Source organism: Musa acuminata, chromosome BXJ2-8 (genome assembly GCF_036884655.1).
Source record: "Musa acuminata AAA Group cultivar baxijiao chromosome BXJ2-8, Cavendish_Baxijiao_AAA, whole genome shotgun sequence".
Taxonomy (NCBI): domain Eukaryota; kingdom Viridiplantae; phylum Streptophyta; class Magnoliopsida; order Zingiberales; family Musaceae; genus Musa; species Musa acuminata.
The window spans coordinates 46,735,139-46,745,234 of NC_088345.1; the positions used below are offsets into that span (position 1 = coordinate 46,735,139).

Consider the following 10,096-nt stretch of genomic DNA (forward strand, 5'->3'; position numbering starts at 1 on the left):
AAGTCCTTAAAATACGTATCTTAAAGTTATTTTTATAGGTAGTACGAGAACAATTGCATTCGAGATTGTCAGTCATTAAGAGAAGATGTGCTACGTGTTGGGTGTGGGCATGGCTTAGTGTTTGTATATATATGTATATATATATATATATGTATGTATATATATATGTATGTATATATATATATGTATGTATATATATATGTATGTATGTATATATGTATGTATATATATATATGTATGTATGTATATATATATATATATATATATATATATATATGTATATATATATATATATATGTATATATATACATATATATATGTATATATATATGGATATTAGTTTGAGGGATGAAAAGAAATGGAAGATTTGTTTCTCCTTGGCAAAGGAATGAGTGATAGCTAATGAAACAAGACATTTGGGAGAACTGATTACCAGGTCAATTTTAAGCATTTTGACTACATAATCTATCATTAAAATAAGATTTGACAAGCTATTCTTGATCTAAATGGCACCTTAATGTGTAGATTAGAATTTGCATTTGTTTGTTAATTAAAAGTGTCTTCAATAAAGTTAATTGTCTTAACTGAAACATTCCAAGGAGTTACTGATGTGACAATCTCATGGATGGATTTGATATATTTTAGTTGGGTACCATTTAACCCAACCAAGTTAGATGGAAAAGAGATCCAACTTATATATGCAAACTCTGGATGGATCAATCTCAACTTTGATGTGTTTTCTGATCTTAAAGACCCTATAGAAAAGACATGTACATTGATGCCAATACATTGAACACATTCTAATTTCATTCTTGACAGCAACATCTTTGTTCATGAATAACATGGCTTTTACTACCACCAGTCCACTACTACTATAACACATCTGCTTTGGGAATCCATCATACCTCCTATAACCCTTCTTAGAACTTTGTCTAAAGACTTGGATATCTGAATCACTTCAGAGCAGCAGCAATAACATTTCACCTACTCCACATCACAAAAAGAAAAATGGAAGAAGTAGCTCTTTTCCTACAAACATTCAGCAGTGCGGTGCACCTACAAATTCATACTGAGCAGACACCATACATATGAGAACAAATAGAAATCGACTAACTAAAGAATTCTTATATTTGGAGTGACAAAAAATTCCACTGGATACACATCAGAACTACAGCTTAGCTCCTGTGTGCATTAGTAGCAGTTTCATCTCCATCTAATCGAGTTTCTCAAACCAGTACAAGCTTTTCGATCAAGAATCAACCAGAAGCATAAGTGTAACCTCAATATCCCAACTGACGAGATGACAGCCCGTTCATCTTATGGTCTTTTACAGGGAAACTTGATCTTCACTAATCGTCGGATTTGATCTTGCTTGTAATGTTCATTGTTTCCGTCAGGAGATGCCTCTCTAGTTGTATGAGTGCGTAAATAGTCAAACTAATATCAATCCCAGGTTAGAATAAAGCACTCCAAACAGCTCCATCTCCTTCACCACATCTTTCATGGACATCCTTTATCTTCTCCACCGATTTGCATATACCGCTGCAACTCCAGTCGAATGATGCAATACATACGTTTCCTGCCTGGGCCTTCCACTCGCAGTCTGGAGAAAGGCGAGCAAACAATTATGCAGGTTAAATGTCTCTTGTGTTGTTTCAACTCTTGTATCTTAGGAAGAAACAAACCTGGTGGCGTTCCACAGCACATACTCCTCTCATCAATATGTTCGACTTCCAGTCCGATGAACCATGAGCCTAATGATACATCTTCATTGGCATACTTGTGAAGTATTGGACTGACATCAGTGATTCAATGATTAGAGTGCTACCATATAGAGGCCAAGCAGCTAATGAGATAATTATCCTTACTGGTTGATTGAGATGTAAGTAGCCAGATCTTTTGAGACGGCATATATCTGCCCAGTAGCATGGCGAAAGTACTTGTTTCCTTCTTCTCCAAACTTCCAATATTCAGGTTCATGGTACTTCACATTTCTACAATACATATTCATAAATCAGAGATGCATATTTCTACAATGCTACTTTAAGAAACTTTGTTACATTAGGAGGATCACACTCAGTTGAGTGTGGATAAAAGAATATTACTTGTCAGAAAGTACTGGCCCAGACTTCATGCATCCAATGTACGTTCTGGGCTTTGATCTGTGTCGAGCAAGAGTTGTGGCTAGCGTACCTGCATTTCAGAAATAGTTTTTTTAATGTATCATTGCCAATGAATACTCTAGAAGGCATCATATTGGATCTTTATTGAGCTTTATTTCACACCTAGATTCAAATGGACATCATCATCCACCTTGACGTAGAACTCAGCATCCCATGTGGCAACTGCAGTGGAAAAGAATATTTTTGTTTTTGCAGAAAGTTCATGGTAACCTTCCACATGTGCCTACAATACAAACATCATATCGATTCAGGGAAGAAGTATTATTTGCAAAAAGCATAACAATCAGAGCATGCACATTAAAATGCAGGAAAAAAAGGCAAAAGCCTTACCAGCCTGAGAAAGTCATTGTGCTGAGCTTCCTCTGAATCAATAGCCTTATCTAGAATACTGTGAGATGTCGCACTGCAAAAAAAAATGGCAATTTTAACTTTTAGCTTTCTAATGACCAGGCACATTTATTTCCTGGACTTACTGTAGTTCAGGTGAAACTGGTTTAAAAAGAGAATACTGTGAAAACATGATGGATCTGAAAAAACTATATGATGTGACATATTTAAGAAGTATGAAATGGACTGTATAGGATATGATTAGCTTAGCATAACAAATAGGAACATATAACACAGTTTGAAAGAAAATTCTGTCACAAATAACCAAGATAAGAATTACTTCATTAAGCAAAGATTTACCTACTTCCCCAAAGTTCAGAAGAAATTGGGAACACATGCTAGTAAAATATAGATAATGGTGGTGCATTGGTCTATAATATTAAGAATACCCAGGTTTCTATTGAACAATCCCTCAAGTTGCCTGGAACTTGGAAATTTGTTTTGGCTTCCAAAAATATAGATGAAAATATCATAAATTTGTCTGAAGCAAGTACATTTTGTATGTACTTTCTGATTATGCAAACTTAAAACCTTGCCCTTGTTTAGTCTTGGTCATAATTTCTCACTGCATCAGTAAATTTTGATATCTTAGATTAAGAGGACAGAGGCAGCAGGTACAAATTTTCTGTCCCTCCCTTTTGTCCATGTACAAAGTATTCTGCCTTTTTCAAATCTTTCTCTATTTTCTTCTAATTTGTTTCAGTATAGAGTGTATATTTCTAGAATTCAAATGAAGTTGTCATCTAGGCTTAAAGACAAAATTGCGATCCATGCTCAAGCTGAAGCAATTGGCTGAATAATATTATTCTGCATGTTTCTTTCCAATTCTAGCACTAAAACAATGCATTTCAATTAATTAAATCAAGGTGCTTTATCATGTCTACTGTCCTAAAAAAAGCATTCGGAAAAACCAATTGAGTAAAAATTTTCGTTCATCATATAAATTGATGCATGCTGGAACAGGATTTGAGAACCATCTTAATCATTCTATACAAGTATTCCGATTTTGGCTTTAATAATACAAGTAAAGTATAAATCTTTCCTCCTCCCTTCTAATACATATATTCCTATTTGGCTTCAATAATACAAGTACAGTATAAATCGTTTCCTCCTCCCTTCTAAGTGACAGCTCAAAAAAATTAGAACCTTTGTTTATCCATCGATCTATCTTTTAAAAAATGCCAAAAAATCCTTCTTTAAATTGTCAGATTGTCAAACTATCAAGAGTTCATTTGTTTAAAAAACTAACTATAGTCTAATTTGCATCCCTCAACGGTGTTATGATAGTATAAAAGAACAACTTATCCACTTCTACGAAGATAACACTAACTTTAATCCATCTAGTGAAAATTATTACCATCTGCAAAAGCCATATCCAGTAGTGCCAGTTGAATTAGTTACAAGGCTTTGACCTGAGCATTAGTTCGAAGAACATGTTTAGATCAGTTCTCATCATGTGGCATGCTCATGCAAACATGAAAATCCAAGCATCTGAAAACAATTACAAAAGCATCAACTAGAAAGCTGAATTTAAAATCTGCATCTGCGGATCCCAAGAGAGTGGACAAAGGATCTTGACACAATGATTTCACTAGCAAAGGCCATACAGCAAAAACAGAATAAGATGCTAGAAGCTCTGTAACTTATTAGCAGCTTTTCCAAAAGCTTAAGAGGAAATAACTGCAGAAATCCTCTTTTACTTGCCTGTGGCCAATCATGAAACGAACAACAATTCCTTTTTCGTGTTCTAGCTGTTGAAGCTTTTCACCTAATCCGACCCAAAAAGAGGAATGTAGAAGATGGTTAATGAAAGATCAGACTACTTCAGACCATAGTAAAAAAAGTTCCCATAGTAGCAACAAAAAAAAACACAAAAATCATTTGAATAGATATACATATATGTATATATATGTGGAGATTTAGATCCAGTAAAGATTGCACCTTTAGAGAAAGGGTTACTCATGGAAACTACCTTGGGGCATCCATGTCGCTCTGACCGAATCCCTCCTCTTCCTGCTGCTAAATGCGGTGTTGATCCCTATCACCACAAAAGCCTTCTTCCGCGGCCGCCTGGAGGCATCGATCGACGGGGAGCCGTCCTCGCTGATCAGCTCCCGAGCGCTCCGCTTCGCAGCAAGCTCCATCTGCAGCGTGGAGATCGCCTTATCCAAAGATCTGGCATTCCACACATCCTGCAAGCTTTAGTTCTCAAAAGAAACCCAAAGAGGGTTACAGAAAACCATCCAACTCCGAAAAGAATAATCTACTACGCACTGTATGGCTTCATGGGTCCTGGTGACCTCCCCCATCACATCCTTATCGTCCGCATGCTTCTGCAATCAAAATCCGATTTTTCAGCTCCCACCCCCCCCAAATCTAAAATTTACCAAAAGGAATGGAACTCGTCCGGATCAAAACAGACTCTTTTGGTGGTACAATCTTCCGAGATGATCTGCAGCTCTTGTTCCGTCTTCCGCCTGCTCGAGACGATAGGGTTGTTGACATCCGGGACCGTCCAAAACCTGCCCACACCAAAGAACACGATCTCGATGAAATAAAAATCAAATTTTTGCCACAAGAGAAGAGCGAAAAGCAGACGAATCTGACAGACTTGTCCGTGAGGAGCATTCCGAGAGCGAAACTACAGAGGCAGAGAATGACGATCCATCGGAAGGACACTCTCCGATCGCAGCCACCGCTCCGCCCCCTCATCTCACCCTCCTCCCGCTGCTCTTCTTCGGTTCAAAGAGGTCGGTGGCGGAAATGGTGTCCGGGGTTTGACGCCGGTGCTTAATCGGAACCTCGTGGATTGATCTCAGGCGACGGCCGGTGGCACGAACCGGGATCCGGAAGGCTTTTGTCGGGGCTTCGTTGGATTCATGTACATCGATCTCAGGCGTTTCCGACGGGGAGGGGCGAATCGAGCGGACTAAATAGGGACGTGTCCATTCTTTGTCGGAACAGACGACGCCTTTCCTACTCGTTCCCACGACTACCCTACATCTACCCGAGACTTTCTAATTGGTATAAAACATAAACCCAGGGGGACCCAGTTAAGTAGAGCGAGTAGGAAATAGGGTAGAAATGGAGAACGGACGAGAATAAGTAAACAAGGTGTGTTTTCTTTATTTGGATCTGGGAATCTAAGCCACGGGGGCTGCTTTTGGCATGGGCGAACGTGCCTTCACGCACACATCAACACCCTCTCATTCCCATTCATGGGGTGGTCAAGCGGAGGACTTCTCCTTCCTCCTTTTCTTCTTCTTCATCCTTTGAATTGAATTAAATCGAATTGAAGAGGGTGGGTTGGAACGACCATTGCTTCCTTCATGGAATTCCCCCAACTTTGTTTTGACCGAGGTTGGTGAGACCAATGTGCAAGGGGGAAGCACCGAGGAATGCGCGTTAAGGAGGTACGCGTGAGAAAGAGAGACAGAACATACATACGTACATAATCTAAAACACTTCATGTCGCAACTTAACTCACGTGTGGGAACACAACAACCTCTCCCTCTCTCTCTCGTTCTCTTATTTCCCTTCTTGTCGTGACTCAAGTCGTTCCGCAAAATAATATTCAAATTTTGAGTATATATATATATATATATATATATATATATATATATGAACGAAAATGTATAAAAACTCTATTTGTTTTTGTCATCCTCTTCCTTAGTGTATGATATTGTCATTCCTTCTAATGATATCTATTAATTCTAAATTTAGTTTAAAAGTTACATTTCAACTCGAATAATTTTGGGATGTCTCTAATAAATAACAAATTATAAGTATTTTTTTCTTATATAGATACTATTTGAATATTGAGAGTTAATTTACGTATTACTTTACGTTTCTTTACGGATGGTTTTGGGATGCCCCTAATAATCAACAAATGATAAATATTTTTTTCTTATGTAGATATTATTTCAATAGAAACTTGATGGATCAATTCGCTTACTTATATTGTTTTTATTGTTATATTGAGAGTTACTTCGTATATTGCTCGATCTTAATATATATATATATATATATATATATAGTGCTTTGAGAATAAAAAAAACCATTTTTGTTACATACCTCAACCATGAGCATGTATTTTAGAGGTTATAAAACTCTTTTATTCCCTAAGATTAGGGATGAAAATATTGTTAGGTGTGTCTCAATCGATCAAAATGACAACATGTGTGATGAGAAGACATGAAAGCTCTACGTTTTTTTTCTTGCTTGGATCACAGATGTGCATCAATCTTCTCCGCAAAACCTGAGCTGCCCCACCTCCTTAATAGTTTAATGTTAGGTGGCTGAAACCTACATTTAGATTGAGCCTTATCTCCAAAATTGATTGAAATGTGGGGTGCATTGATGAACATGTGACAACTACAACTCCCCACTAATCATTGAGCAAAAGAACTTGAGCTGATTTGGAGTAGAGGAACTCATCCTACTCAAGTTCTTCTCTCAATCACAATTCATTCTACTAAATGCTAAGAATTCTACTAAAGGCAAGTGTAAGATGATAAGGGAATTATTTATTTAAATCCAAATGTATTTTTTACTTTTGTTTGCTTCTTTAAGTTCCAATTTTTTAAGAAATTATTAACAGTTGATTTTAACTTAGTTGGAAGAGTCACATTTGGTTTCCATATTCATGCACTTAAAATTAAGTTCACTATGTCATTGTACTTAACATTAATTAGCTATCATTAATTAATTATTAGTTGAAACTCTGAACTTTTACTAATATCTGTATATTTTCTATTATATTTTAGGTACTACGAAAGGCAGTGCTTCGATACAACGATAAAAAATTAGCCTCTCTATATTTAGATATAAGGTTGCATACATGATCTCTCGTCTCGTCGTCGTATCGATTAAAACTTCATATATTTCACTTTGCATATCCTTATTTTTTTATATTTTAGAAGCTATATATATTTTTTTATATTTCTTAGACTAAAACAATCTAGTTTTGAAAATATGCCAATAAAATCACACATACAAAGACTCATATTTTTTTACATTGTCCAAAAAAATCATATGAATTATATGTTAAAAATTCATATATAATATCAAATTACTCCTTTTAGAAAATAAAAACCAATTAAATCAAATTCCTCATTCTAACTGTTTGGCCCATTAATTATTTTTGTGTGCTGCCTAACCTTCCAACATTTAGATCAGATGTCTAAATAAGTTGATATTACTTATAACTTGATTAGCTTTTAGTGGGCTTAACTACAAGTTTAATATCCTGGTATAATGTTATTAAGCTAATCGATATTGTTAATGCAATAAATGACCATTAAGCTCATGCTTATAACTGCCAAAATGGTGAACCCTTACATTAGAGAAAGAAGAGAGAGAGAGAGAGAGAGAGAGAGATTGAAATGAACGAAAGTGAAAACTATGATCTACTACTTATATTGTTTTTTACATATTCTCTTTATTTTTGTTCATTTCTACATTTCAATTTCCTATTACATCAAGAAAAGAATATATCACATTTGGATGTTCTAAGAGACATTAATGCTCGTTGTTAAGTTTCCTTAACGAGGATGTAAATATCAAAAGTTATTCTGACTTCATCAATGTAATATTTTTTTTTCTCGTAACACATTAATGCTTGATTTCTTAAATTGCCCTCTTAATGAAGAATTGAAAATGTCATTTTCTCATCCTATTTCCAATATTAGTGAGTGAGTGATGTTCCATCAAAAGCAAAGACAAATATACAATTACAACTCAGATAAAATATAAATCTAAAGACATTGATTTTCCAACATAAAAGCTGCAAAAAAAAGTATTTATCATTTTATCTGTCTGATTTTTATTTTACTACACAACTATCGGTAAATGCTGAGACCATCTTTTTTTTTATCATTAATATATATATATATATATATATATATAATCGATCCTAAAGAGTTAGAATTTACTATTTTGTTGTTATTATTATCGTATCATCATTTTTTTTTTACCTTCTCTTATGGCCTAACATCTTTAACTCTTTGGAGTTTGATTCACATTTTCCGTTTATTGAATTTCTTGAATTCACTCTATAATGAAAAAACATTTTTCAATTATTAGATTTTTAACATTCTTTTACTAAAAAAACATTTTTTTGCCTTTTTTCGTATTTTAAAATATTATATATGGAACCAATTGTCCAACTGCTTGACCTACCTATAAACAGAGTGTATACAGATAAGACAGCAGAGACTAAACGACAAATATGTGCCATTGTTACATGATTCCACCCTTCTGATGGACCACATTGCAAACTTCGAGCCGTGATGCAGAAGATCATGATCCCATCCTTCTGATGGACCACATTACACACTTCAAGCTGTGATGCACAAGTTCATGATTCCATCCTTCCGATGGACCACATTACAAACTTCAAACTGTGATGAAGAAGATCAGACAACGGGAATGAAGCATGAATCTGACACAATGGTGATGAAGATGGTGACAAAACCATTACTTAGAATGCACAGTACAGCCTAAACAGGGACAGAAGAGACTGGCACTACTCGACAGAGAGCATCTGTTTGTGTCCGTCTGCAGACTCATCATTCCTTGAAATAGCAGCAGACAGGCAGACGAGGGTGTGACGCTGCAGTTCAGATTCTTCAGCCTCGTTCATCCTATGCTTCAGAATGAGCAGATCGAGAGGCTTCCATGACCAGAAATGGGCGAGGTAGATCGACTCAGTCACTGATTTGGAAAGCTTCAATGGCTAACTTGGTGTTCTCCAACCTCGAATTACTCGTTCTTGACCGATATGGAGCAGACATACACCTAAGATATCAGATGCACAGGAAATTTAACGTTCAGAAAGCAGTAATCAGCCAAAAACAAGCAAGTCCATACACCAATATCTTTCGAGTAAAAGAATTATGTTGAACTACAAAGAACAAGGACAGCAGAACAAAAGTTCATCAAGACAAATAGCTGCAGTATCAGACTGCACTGTTCATTATATTATCATGATGCTGACCAGGGAAAGGTGCTATTTAGTTTTCCACTAGTAGCTGAAAAAGACCAATCACACCAATTTCCTTAAGAGTCAACAACAAGTGGATGACAACGAAATAACAATAAACCCACAGAAATTAATCAAGTTACCAGAAGCTAGATTAGACATGAATGGGGGCAATCAGTCTGTTTCAGCCAGCAAGATCTGGCAAAATCCAGGGTTGTATTATGAAAGCACAGTTAAACAGTAGTGGTGAATTACTGCTTAGGTTGTATGGCAAGAATATGACACCAATAATACCACCAAATTAGTAGTGAACATTAGCAGAAGAAGCCAAGAACCCAAGTAAGCCAAATTAACTCTAATTGAAGCAAGAAAAAAACAGTAACCGCATGACATAAAAGGTTGTGGCAAACCACTGGATTTACAGTTCATGCATGAACCATGAACCTATATAGGAATTACTTGCACAGCAAAGATTGTCAAAATAACAGGCTACAGCAGTCAAATCAGCAATCCTAATCCAAGCCAAGAAAAAAATCCTGAGCAA

General features: G+C 36.0%; 1 protein-coding gene across 1 annotated transcript; it reads right to left on the bottom strand.

The window, feature by feature from the left end:
• Positions 1-1,101: 1,101 nt before the first annotated feature.
• LOC135619751 (beta-1,3-galactosyltransferase 7-like) lies at positions 1,102-5,522 on the bottom strand. The gene is made up of 11 exons (XM_065122038.1): positions 5,182-5,522; positions 4,993-5,092; positions 4,845-4,903; positions 4,543-4,745; positions 4,275-4,338; positions 2,514-2,586; positions 2,286-2,406; positions 2,106-2,193; positions 1,869-1,994; positions 1,686-1,795; positions 1,102-1,603 (listed from the first exon to the last, which is right to left on the bottom strand). The coding sequence occupies exons 1-11, from the start codon at positions 5,280-5,282 to the stop codon at positions 1,455-1,457; spliced, it is 1,194 nt and encodes a 397-aa protein (XP_064978110.1). The 5' UTR covers positions 5,283-5,522; the 3' UTR covers positions 1,102-1,454.
• Between the last annotated feature and the right edge of the window lie 4,574 nt (positions 5,523-10,096).